At 47.1% G+C, this 12,960-nt stretch overlaps 1 protein-coding gene across 8 annotated transcripts in view; it reads left to right on the top strand.

Moving 5' to 3' along the window:
- The window catches only part of tmem107l (transmembrane protein 107 like), a 56,738-nt gene extending 52,267 nt beyond the window's left edge, over positions 1 to 4,471 (top strand). For all 8 annotated transcript variants that reach the window (XM_052040122.1, XM_052040121.1, XM_052040126.1 and 5 more), the window contains one exon: positions 1,527 to 4,471. In XM_052040122.1, the coding sequence (XP_051896082.1) occupies positions 1,527 to 1,596 (70 nt within the window). In that variant the 3' untranslated portion in view covers positions 1,597 to 4,471. The remainder of the gene's footprint in view (positions 1 to 1,526) is intronic.
- Positions 4,472 to 12,960: the final 8,489 nt, after the last annotated feature.

The raw sequence follows: 12,960 nt of genomic DNA, 5'->3' as shown, positions 1-12,960 counted from the left end.
AGCTGTTGACCGCTTAAGAAATTTGCTGTGGAAACTGCCAAGGCAATCTCTTCAGTGGCCCCCTGCTGTAAACCAGCAGCTGCAGTACAAATATTACTGTTGAGAGAAAAGCGTCCCATAGGAACCCATCTCCACTTATCACATGGGCTTCAATGAGAAATAGGGTTTGGCATTACAGAAATTGTGATACGTGCATTTTTTTAGGAATGCAACCCCTCTGTAATGTGGAGGTCACCTGTATTTAGAAAACATAGAAAACCTACAGCACAGTCAGGCCCTTTGGCCCACAAAGCTGTGCCGAACATATCCCTACCTTAGAAATTACTAGGCTTACCCATAGCCCTCTATTTTTCTCAGCTCCATGTACCTATCCAAAAGTCTCTTAAAAAACCCTATCGTATCCGCCTCCACCACCAATTCCGGCAGCCCATTCCACACACTCACCACTCTCTAAGTAAAAAAACTTACCCCTGACATCTCTATACTTACTCCCCAGCACCTTAAACCTATGTCCTCTTGTGGCAACCATTTCAGCACTGGTAAAAAGCCTCTGACTAGCTACACGATCAATGCCTTTCATCATCTTATACACCTCTATCAAGTCCCCCCTCATCCTCCGTTGCTCCAAGGAGAAAAGGCCGAGTTCCCTCAACCCACGTTCCAGGCAGCATCCTTGTAAATCTCCTCTGCACCCTTTCTATGGTTTACACATCCTTCCTGTAGTGAGGTGACCGGAACTGAGCACAGTACTCCAAGTGGGGTCTGACCTGGGTCCTATATAGCTGCAACATTACCTCTCGGCTCCTAAATTCAATTCCACGATTGATGAAGGACAATACACCATATGCCTTCTTAACCACAGAGTCAACCTGTGCAGCTGCTTTGAGCATCCTATGGACTCGGACCCCAAGATCCCTCTGATCCTCCACACTGCCAAGTGTCCTACTCTGCCATCTATACTTTGCCATCATATTTGACCTACCAAAATGAACCACTTCATACTTATCTGGGTTGAACTGCATCTGCCACTTCTCAGCCCAGTTTTGCATCCTATCTATGTCCCGCTGTAACCTCTGACAGCCCTCCATACTATCCACAATACCTCCAACCTTTGTGTCATCAGCAAACTTACTAACCCATCCCTCCACTTCCTCATCCAGGTCGTTTATAAAAATCACAAAGATGATTTAAATAAATATTTGGAAAAAAATTGGATATAGGGCAAGAGAAGGGAATAGAACTTCCTCCAAAAGAGCTGGCACAGACTCACTGGGCTATATGTCCTTCTTCAGTTCTGTACTGCTCTAAAATTGATATGTGTATATATTAGAAACCAATACTTGCTATGCATCCTGTACTAACTTCCATCTAGGCACACTGTGTAGGGGATTTTTCTGGCAACAGATACATAGCACATGGTATATTATTGCATCATCTACTCCGCTAACACTTTACCCATGCTGTCCATTTTCAACTGTGGAGATGACTTATTCTGATATTACATGGTATCTCTGCTTATTTTTCAGTGCTCTCCCAGCATGTATTGAAATTGTCCTCGTGGTTGCAGTATTTGGGCTGAGGAAGAAGCCATTATGAGTTTTCTGCACATCCTCCCTGAACAAACTGGAGTATGGCCCTGGTGTGGCAGTAGAAGATCACTCAGAATGCAGTGTGCATTTGGCAGTGGGTGTTTAAGACATATATGGAATTTCAGCATAAGACTACATTATGTTACATGGATTTCTCCTACTCCATTGTAGACATCCTAGTCTCTGACAAAACATATCTTGTTCTCCATTACAGAATGTGTACATCAAAGTTTCCATGATAAAGTGTGCATTACTTTTTCCTTTACAGAATGTCTACATCTTAGTCTTTATCATGGAATTTTTCTGTCTCTTTCCCTGTTATAGGATATAGTTCTGACACTGTAGGTCACAGCCTGGCTCTCTCATATCCCTGCCTGGTATTAGCCCAGGAGAAGGCACCCTATCACTGCTTTATTTACTTATTTCCTCCGATAACTTGGCAAGTTTGGACGAAAGTACTGTAGAAGTATGCTGTCTAAGGGAATATCAACCTTGCTCCTCTGTTGGATGTTAGTAACTCTCATTGTGGTACTGAGCCAGCAGAAGAACTCGATCATAGAAGTTCATCCACTATAATTAATCTCTGTTGAGGGAGGCATACATCAGCCAGGGTTCCAGTTCCTAAATTCTCTGCAGGAAAGCCCAGGTGTATTGATGTTAAGACAAGATTGTATGTTAGAAACCAAAAGCTTGCTGTGTATCCTGTACGAACTCCTGACTAGGCACTCAGTACTGGGGTCCCCTCTAGCAACAGAATTGGGTTATTGTCATTATCTTGGTTCACAGACGAAAAATGTACACCTGGGTTAATATTGCACACTCTTAACAACAAGAGGAAAACTGGAACGGACAAATAATAAATCCTGAGTCAGATCTGGCAGTGAAACGTGTATAGTTATCACTACTGGCAGTCTGCTTTCACTAGAATCTGCAATTTTCTTTTGCTACTTCTCCCATATGTGTTAAGTATAAAGGAAAGTAACCAAAGTGTGTGCTCTGAGCCACAATCACGGTTCAAGGGTGTACAGGCTGAGAGCCAAAGTATCCGTGCTGCTGTTGAGCACTGACCCCTGCTGGAGCTGGGGCTTGCTGAAACGAGCAGCTTTAAGGTCTTCATCTGTATTTAACTAACCTGGGTGTGCTGCAGTTGTGCTCAAAGGCATCTACGTTGGCCCTCCGTGGCTTTTGACAGCTTTCAAGGACCTGTAATATTTTCTGAGTATCTTGCACAATAGGTAGGGGTGGATCGGGTTGGGGGGGTGGTGGTGGCAGGTGAGCATAGGCAATAGACATAGTGGATGTGTCAGTTGTGGGGGTAGAGGTGCCTAGTGGTTTGTAGGAACTGGGATTAGAAGAAAATAATACAGATTTGGAGCAAGTGTACTTTGGGGCCCTGGTTAATGTCGTCCCTCAGCTCTGAGGACCAAGGCTGCTTCACTGTGCAGATTTATTTGCTGTTGGAGTTTGGGTGTGCCTTTGAAATTTGCAGATTATACTGGGTCTACTTAATTCTTTGGAAGGCCAAAGGAAGTTATAAATTAGGTAAAGTCAGGGAATAGATTAAAAATTGGCAATGCAAATTTAGTGCCAGTCAGAAATTTTTGCGGCAATAAAAAATATAGCAATAATTGTACTTTCAATGGCAGTTTCCAATGTGGAACAGTGAGGTTTTTAGCCCAAGGTTACTATAAGCAGCACAGCAGTCTTGCAAGGCTGTGGAGAAAGCTAATGTTGATGAGGTATTCCATGATAAAGTTAAGATGATGAGACTGCATATCAAATAAGGAATCCTCCTTGATTTATCTTTCAATGCAATTGATCCTACTGTCCTTGTCCAACCCTCTTGATTATGTTTCATCTGGATGGAATATTCATTCTGACCTAAACAATCATATTTAGAGAATTATCTGCAATGCTTTTTGTTCCTGTTGCCTACAAAGTTATCAAAGACTTATGCTTGCCCCCATTATTGCAAAGTACTGCTCCTTGGCAATATCATCCAAAGATACCCCTTCTCCCACATATGCACTGACCCCACCTCTCATCATCTCCTCACAGTCTCCAGATTGATTGCAGTGACATCTAATACTGGATGGTAGAAAGTGTTGGAAAGGGCAAGCAGTTATTGTGGGTCCTTGCAACAAGTTCCATTTTCTGGGCACTGACTCCTTCTCAATTCTCAGCAGTTGAGCTGAATACCCTGCCTTTGTTTTGTAATTTATCCTCCTGGAGACACCTAACAAATTCTGCCCCATCTAAACCTCTTGCACTGAGGAGGTCCCAGACTATATTGGGGAAGTTGAAGTCACCCGTGACAACAACCCTGTTGGTTTTACACCTTTCCCTAATCTGCCTGCATATCTGTTCCTCAATGTCCTGGTGGCTACTGGGGGATCTGTGAGTGATTGCACCTTTCCTATTTTTGAGAAGATTGGAATGAAGATGCAATGGTACAGACAGCAGGAGAAACTTCTTTACTATGAAATTCATTCCCAGTTGAAACAGAAACTGTGCCAACATTCCTGATTAGATTGGTTGGGTGGATGAAGGAAAAATGATCGAGGAGTTCATGGGTGAGTGTAATTGGAATTAACAAGTGGTGGAGTAGTTGAGCAGAATACCCTGCCTTTGTTTTGTAATTTATGGGACTGTGCAGACCTGGCAGTTTTGGGCTGATATACAACGTGCTGTTCAACTGGAGATTTTACTCTTCCAGTACACAGAAGAAATGGTCTATTTGAGAGTTACCAGGTACAGTGGGCTGTGTTTCTTTGGAATTTTATATTTTATTTTGCAGATTTGAACAAAAGTGCTTTTTGTTGTTGCAGATAAATGTGATACTTGTTTGTTGAGTGCTGGCATGTAGTTTGAAAATAAACACACAGAAAGAAACCACAAGGCCTTTGTATTTCTGTTGGCACTTTGAAAAGCTAACCAATTAACCTGGCTGCTTCACTCTTTCTCCACAGCAGGACATTCAGTTTTCCTTCAGGCACTGAATCTAAATCCAGTTTTCAAGATGATTTCCAAGTCAGGATGATGTGCAACTTGGATGGGAATACGCAAGCAATAGTGTTCCTGCAAATATGCTGCCCTAATTCTTCATCGTGGTAAAGGTCACAGGTTTAGCAAATACTGTTGCAGTTGTCTGCCTCTTAGTCTGGAATCATGTCAAGTGGATATTGGAGTTACAGGCAACCAGGCAAATGGGGAATATTCCATCACTTGTCCCTTGTAGTTGATAGAAAGGCTTTGGGATCCCCTTTGCCACGGGATACCCAGTCTGAGCTGCTGTGGTAGATGCTGGATTTACACTTCCAGCTGAGATTTTTTTCAATGAAAGGTAGATACTTAGATCCTATCAACTTGGAGTTTGTCAGTGCCTGGCACTTCTGTGGCACAGATGTTTCTTGCCAATTATCAGCACATGTCTAAATGTTGTCTGTGTCTTGCTGCAAGCAGGCATGAGCCACTTCATTTTATAGATTCATAGAGTTATACAGCAGGGAAACAGACCCTTCAGCCCAACTTGTCCATGCCAACCAAAGTGCCTGTCGAAGCTAATCCTATTTGCCTGCATTTGGTCCATTTCCCTCTAAACCTCGCCTATCCATGTAACTGTCCCAAGTGTTTTTTAAACATTGTGCCTGCTGAATTTGTACTTGCAGAGTAGTTGTGAATGGAACGGAACATTGTACAATTATCAGCAGCATCCCTGCTTCTGATCCAATGATGGACGGAGGGCCATAGATGAAGCAGCTAAAAATGGAGCCTTGGACACAGCCTTGAGGAATCAGTGGCATCGTTCTCCTGGGGCACAGATGATTGATCGCCAACAACCACAATCATCACTTGTGACTTGCTCACCTGCTTGTGTTTCTGAAGGACACCTACGGATCTAATCTCATCGTTTTCCATGCACGGAACAAAGACTTGAGTCCCAGAGCTGAGATGAAAGTGGTTGTTTAATATTACGGCAACAGTTGACCAAGTAGAGCATCGTGGAGCCCTGATAGGACTACAATCATTGGGCACCAAGAGTAAAATACTTCATTAGTTGAAGTCATCCCTCACATTATCCTATCTCAGCTCATCACTGCAAGATTTCCCCCGGGCAGTATTCTTGATAAAACCTCCTTCAACTGCTTCATCAGTGATCTTTCTTCCATTGTGAGAAATGGGGACGTTTACTGATGATTAGGCGTTCACAACTCCCCAGCCAGTGAAGCCATCCGACCTGTATGCAGCAACATCTGCAAAACATCCATCCTTGGGCAGATGTGGCCAGTGATTTGTTCCACAGAGGGTCCAGGCAATAACCAGCTCCAACAAGAGAGAGCCTTGTTGTACCTTTAATACTCGACTGCAATACTGTTGCCAAGCCTCCAGTATCAGCACCCCGGGATTACCACTGACCACACACTCAGCAGGACCATTCACTTAAATACAGAGTCGACAATGTTCCCTCATCATTGCTGGGTTTAAAAGTTAGGAATGTTTCAGTTATGAGGAGAGTCAGAAGAGGCTGGGTCTGTTCTCCCTGGAGGGGGAGTCTGATGGAGGTGTATAACATTACAAGGGTAGGTAGTAGGAAAATTGTCCCTATTGGAGGTGTCTAAAACTAAAGAGGATAGGTTGAGGGTGAAGGGTAAGAGGTTCAGAGGGGATCTGAGGAAGAACTTTTCACCCTGAGGGTGGTTGGAATCTGGAAGGCACTGAGGGGTGGTGGAGGCAGAGAATCTCACAGCATTTAAGAAGTAGCTAGACTAGAACTTGAATTGCCAGCACACCGAAGGCTGTGGATCAAATGGTGCTAAGTGGGAGTAGTAGAGATGATTCATTTAATGGTCAGCAGGGACATGTCTCTATGACTCTTTCTTGTGAATTGAAACACATTTCTTCTAATAAAGTTTTGAGCCACACATTCTGTTCCCCACCTTATTGACCCAATTTGCATGTGAATCAGGTTGTATTCCAGACAAAATTCCCTTTATTAGCTGTGAGCATCTTGTGACAAATCCACAACCTCATCAATTAATTAGGCTGCATTGGTTCTGTTGAGCAGGCTAGGTCATTTATATGCCTGACACCAGACTCCCACAGCAGACACACTATTCCGAGCTCCGTCACGGGAAGGAATTACCAGTTGGTCAGAGGAAGGACTCAAGAATGTTCTCAAGGTTTACTTGAACAAACTGCAACAACCACAGTTATTGATGATGTGTTTCTGGCCCTTGGCCCCAATCCTTGGCACCACCCCCACCCCCCCGCTCCAACTGGAGAAGGGACATTCAGGTTGGCACTGAGAACCTGAGCACACAGAGTCCAGCATAGGCAGTGGAAGGAGTGTCCCACCTCACAAACTGTCCACTGACCTGGCCAACAACCACCTCCTAATCCCACTTGTGACAGCTCCGACAGTGGCCTCATCACTCACCTCAGACCCTTGGGAACTGAAGTGAAAGCAACTCAGTTATTGAGTGTGAAGGACCACAAGTGGTTTTGCTTTGTAATTTGGACTCCTTCAGCAGAATCTCCTTCTATGTTCCATCTATGTTGCTGCATCCTCGTGAGTACTGGATACTTCAGCTCCAAGTTCCTCCCCAGTCCCCATAAAGAGGTCCTTAATTCCAGAACTGGGCAGACAATACAGTATCTGTCCCCTTACATATGCCATCTTCTGATTAAAAGCACAGAAAATGCTGGAAATGTACAGCAGGTCAGGCAGCATCCTTGGAGAGAGGATCCTGTGACTTCCTGTTTCTGTTTTTTGTGCTGCCACCATGAATGACTCCTGAGCTGTGGTCAGTTTGTTCATCTGTACGGCTGCAAGAATTTCATACCCGTTACCCAAGTCCTCCAAATGTTACTTTCTGCACCCCAGTATCTACCTCACCTTGTACCCTCAGCCACAGATGTTCTTAATCAGCTGACAGTAAGTTCAGTTCATCAGGTTATTTGATTATCCAATAAAGTGCAGAGAGACAGGGTGCTTCCCACCCACTTCAAATGAAACCTTCCAGGGTAAGACCCTGCTATCCCTCGACATTTTACATTTCTTCCAGTTAACCCTCCCTCTCAGACATTGTGTCTCCACGTTACCCTCGGACACGGTGTCTCCCCGTTACCCTCGGACACGGTGTCTGCCCGTTACCCTCGGACATGGTGTCTCCACGTTACCCTCGGACATGGTGTCTCCCCGTTACAACCCGACATGGTATCTCCCCATTACCCTCAGACATGGTGTCTCCCCGTTACCCCGGACACGGTGTCTCCCCGTTACCCCGGACACGGTGTCCTCCTGTGCTGCCCAGCTACTGTGCTGCTTCCTGTTATCCACGGAGAGAGCTCTCCTCGTGTTATGGGCTGGGTAATGAATAGGTTTCAACAAGCAACATGCTGGAAGAAATCAATGGGTCGAGCAGCACCTGTGGGGGAAAGGAATTGTCGACGTTTCGTGTTGAAACCCTTCATCAGGACTGAGAGTGGAGAGGGGAGACGGCCAGTGTAAAGAGAAGGGGAGGGTGAGAAAGGATTCCGGGGCGATTGGTGGACTGAGGAGGGTGGAAGATGACGGGTAGGTGGTGCCGGTAGGGGAGGGGGGTGGGGGTGGAGTTGGGAGACGGTAGCAGGTGAATGACAGATGGATGAAGACAGAGAGAGAGAGGGAAAAGTATATGGAGGCAGAGGGAGCGGGTTGAGGGGAGGCGAGGGTGGAGGTTGGAGAAGCTGCTGGAGGGAGATGAGCAGGAACACAGAGGGCTCCAGTGCTGGACGCTGAGGGGTAAAGGAGGAGGGAATGGGAACCATAAGGGGGGCAGGTGAAGGGCGGATGGGACCGGATGGGGGGGCGGTGGGGGGAGGAACCTTGTGTGAAACGGGTGGATGGAACCAGGAGAGGAAGAGGGGTGAAGGGACTCATCCCTCCCTGCCCTCATGGTGGGTGTAACACTTGTCCCTACACCTCCTCCCTCACCACCATCCAGAAACCTTACCAGCCCTTCCAGGTGAGGCCAAGGTTCATGTGCACCTCCTCCAACCTCGTCCACTGCATTCGGTACTCCCGGTGTGGCCTCTGCATCGGTGAGACCAAGCACAGACTGGGCGACCGTTACACAGAGCACCCGCGCTCAGTCCGCCATGGCTACCCCGAGCTCCCAGTTACAGACCATTTCAGCTCCCCTCCCCATTCCCACCCCAACCTGAAAAGTGAGTTAATAGTCAGGGATACTATTACAGCTGCAGAAAAGGTGGATAATGTAGAAGGATCCTCCCTAGGGTCAATATGGGTGGAAGTTAGGAACAAGAAAGGAGCAGTTACTCTACTGAGAGTATTCTATAGGCCCCCCGGTAGCAGCAGGGATACTGAGGAGCAGATTGGGAGGCAGATTTTGGAAAGATGCAAGACTAACAGGGTTGTTATCATGGGAGACTTCAACTTCCTAAATATTGATTGGCACCAGCTTAGTGCCAAAGGTTTAGACAGGGCAGAGTTTGTTAAGTGTGTCCAGGATGGATTCCTGTTACAATATGTTGACAGGCCGACTGGAGGGAATGCCATATTAGATCTGGTTTTAGGTAATGAACCGGGTCAGGTGACAGATCTCTCGGTGGGTGAGCATTTGGAGGACAGGGACCACTGCTCCATAACCTTTAGAATTGTCATGGACAAGGATAAGAGCAAAGATATTTAACTGGGGAAGGGCAAATTATGAGGCTATAAGGCTAGAACTTGAGAGTGTAAATTGGGCTGACATTTTTGAACGGAAATATACTATGGAGATGTGGTCGATGTTCAGGGATCTCTTGCATGATGTCAGGGATAAATTTGTCCCAGTGAGGCAGAGAAGGAATGGCAGGATGAAGGAACCATGGGTGATAAGAGAGGTGGAACAACTAGTTAGGAAGAAGGCGGCATACGTAAGGTGTAAGCAGCAAGGATCAGATAGGGATCAGGAGGAATATAGAGTAGCAAGGAAGGAAGTTAAGAAGGGGATGAGGAGAGCAAGAAGGGGACATGAAAAGGCTTTGGCGAATAGGGTTAAGGAGAATCCCAAGGTTTTTTTCACGTATGTGAAGAGCAGAAGGATGACGAGAGTAAAGATAGGATTGATTAGAGACAAAGGTGGAAAGATGTGCCTGGAAGCTGTGGAAGTGGGTGAGGTTCTCAATGAATACTTCAGTATTCACCAAAGAGAGGGGCCTTAATGACGCTGAGGACAGTGTTGGTAAGGTTAATGTTCTAGAGCATGTAGATATCAAGAGAGGGGATGTGTTGGAGCTGTTAGAAAATATTAGGACAGATAAGTCCCCGGGGCCTGACGGAATATTCCCCAGGCTGCTCTGCGAGGCAAGGGAGGAGATTGCTGAACCATTGGCTAGGATCTTTGAGTCCTCGTTGTCCACGGGAATGGTACTGGAGGATTGGAGGGTGGTGAATGTTGTCCCCTTATTCAAAAAAGGTAGTAGGGATAGTCCAGGGAATTACAGACCCGTGAGCCTTACGTCTGTGGTGGGCAAGCCGTTGGAAAGGATTCTAAGAGATAGGATCTATGAGCATTTAGAGAATCATGGACTGATTAGGGACAGCCAGCATGGCTTTGTGAAGGGAAGATCATGTCTCACAAGCCTGATAGGGTTCTTTGAGGAGGTGACCAGGAAGATTGATGAGGGTAGTGTAGTGGATGTGGTCTACATGGATTTCAGTAAGGCGTTTGACAAGGTTCCACATGGTAGGCTTCTTCAGAAGGTCAGAGTCCAAGAGATCCAGGGAGGCTTGGCAGTGTGGATTCAGAATTGGCTTGCCTGTAGAAAGCAGAGGGCTGTGGTGGAGGGAGTGCATTCAGATTGGAGGCCTGTGACTAGTGGTGTCCCACAAGGATCGGTTCTGGGACCTCTACTTTTCGTGATATTTATTTGATGACTTGGATGAGGGGGTGGAAGGGTGGGTTAGCAAGTTTGCAGACGACACAAAGATTGGTGGGGTTGTGGATAGTGTGGAGGACTGTCGAAGCTTACAGAGGGATATTGATAGGATGCAGAGCTGGGCTGAGAAGTGGCAGAATGGAGTTCAATCCGGAGAAGTGTAAGATGGTACACTTTGGAAAGACAAACTCCAAGGTGGAGTACAAGGTTAATGGCAGGATTCTGGGCAGTGTGGATGAGCAGAGGGATCTGGGGGTTCATATCCACAGATCACTGAAAGTTACCTCGCAGGTGGATAGGGTAGTTAAGAAAGCTTATGGGATGTTAGCTTTCATAAGTCGTGGGATCGAGTTTACGAGCCGCGAGGTAATGATGCAGCTTTACAAAACTCTGGTTAGACCACACTTAGAGTACTGTGTCCAGTTCTGGTTGCCTCATTATAGGAAGGATGTGGAGGCGTTGGAGAGGGTGCAGAGGAGATTTACCAGGATGCTGCCTGGATTAGAGAGTATGGATTATGAGGAGAGACTAAAGGAGCTAGGGCTTTACTCATTGGAGAGAAGGAGGATGAGGGGAGACATGATAGAGGTAATAACAATATTAAGAGGAATAGATAGAGTGGACAGCCAGCGCCTCTTTCCCGGGGCACCAATGCTTAATACAAGAGGGCATGGCTTTAAAGGTGGGAAGTTCAAGGGAGATGTCAGAAGGTTTTTCACCCAGAGAATGGTTGGTGCATAAAATACGCTGCCTGGTGGTGGAGGCTGATACGTTGGTCAAGTTCAAGAGATTGTTAGATAAGCATATGGAGGAATTTAAAATAGAGGGATACGTGGGACGAAGGGGTTAGGTAGTCTTAGGCGAGGTTTAAAGATCGGCACAACATGGTGGGCCGAAGGGCCTGTATTGTACTGCACTGTTCTATGGTTCTATAGACCTGCCCATCCTCAGCCTTCCCCACTGCCAGGGGAGACTACAAGTACAACACCTCATTCCGCCTGGGATTCTACAGCCCAATGGCATGAACATCGAGTTTTCCGGTTTTAGGTATCACCCTTAATTCCCCCCTCCCCCCATCTCCTTCTGACCCTCCTCTGGTCCTGCCATTTTTGTCCACATTCCCCCCAGCCCCCCCAACCTCCCACGGCCCCCCCGGCCCACCCTGGCCCCCTCCAGCCCCCCCCCCCCCGAGATCCCCCCTTCAGTCACCTTCATGTCCCTCCCTCTCCTGGTTCCATCCACCCACTTCACACACACAGTTCATCTACAGGCTCCCCCCACACAGCATTCCCCCACCCCACCCGATCTGGTTCCGGTTCCATCCGCCCTTCACCTCTCCCCGAATGGTTCCCGTCCTCTCCTCCTTTACCCCTCAGCGTCCAGCACTCGAGCCCTTTGTGTTCCTGCTCATCTCCCTTGTCCAGCTGTCTCCACCTCCACCCTCCTCTCCCCACCTCACACCATGTGTTTCCCCTTTTCTCTCTCTCTCTCTCTCTCTCTCTGCCTCCATCTATCATTCACCTGCCACTGTCTCCCAACTCCACCCCCGCCCCCCTCCCCTACCAGCACCACCTGCCCGTCACCTTTCACCCTCCTCAGTTCACCAGTCACCTCGCAATCCTTTCTCACCACTCAACCTCCCCTCTTTGTACAGGCCACCTCCCCTCTCTCCTCTTGGTCCTCATGTATGGCCATGACACGAAGCGTCACCGGTTCCTTCCCCCCACAGATGCTGCCTGACCGCTGGGTTCCTCCAGCAGATTGTGTGTTGCTCTAGATTCCAGTATCTGTGGTCTCTCCTGTCTCCAATGAACAGGTTCCATCTTCACAGGTGTCCATAAGTCAGTAAATAAAACCACTCACTATGGTAACGTGACCACACTTCCACAGCATTGTGTGAACGGCATCAAAAACACATAAAACTGATAAGAGAGAACAGGAAACTAGTTCTGCTGTTCTCACCCAGACAATTTCTTGTTCTCAGTTACCCCAGTGCTCCCAGTTACCCCTCAGTTACCCCACCTCTCCCAGTTACCTCTCAGTTAACCCACCACTCCCCATTACCCCTCAGTTACCCCTCAACTCCCTGTTACCCCTCTCAGTTACCACACTGCTCCCCAGGAAGGAGATAGAGAGCTTAGTGACATGGTGTCATGGCAACAACCTTTCCCTCAATGCCAGCAGAACAAAAGAGCTGGTCATTGACTTCAGGAAAGGGGGTGGTGTACATGCACCTGTCTACATCAACGGTGCTGAGGTCGAGGGGGTTGAGAGCTTCAAGTTCCTAGGAGTGAACGTCACCAACAGCCTGTCCTGGTCCAACCATATAGATGCCACGGCCAAGAAAGCTCACCAGGAGGCTAAAGAAATTCGGTTTGTCCCCTTTGACAGTCACCAACTTTTATCGATGCACCATAGAAAGCATCCTATCTGGATGCATCACGGC

Source organism: Pristis pectinata, chromosome 27, assembly GCF_009764475.1.
Source record: "Pristis pectinata isolate sPriPec2 chromosome 27, sPriPec2.1.pri, whole genome shotgun sequence".
NCBI lineage: Eukaryota > Metazoa > Chordata > Chondrichthyes > Rhinopristiformes > Pristidae > Pristis > Pristis pectinata.
Note: the sequence above shows the minus strand (reverse complement) of the source record. Positions and strands in the feature narration are given on the sequence as shown.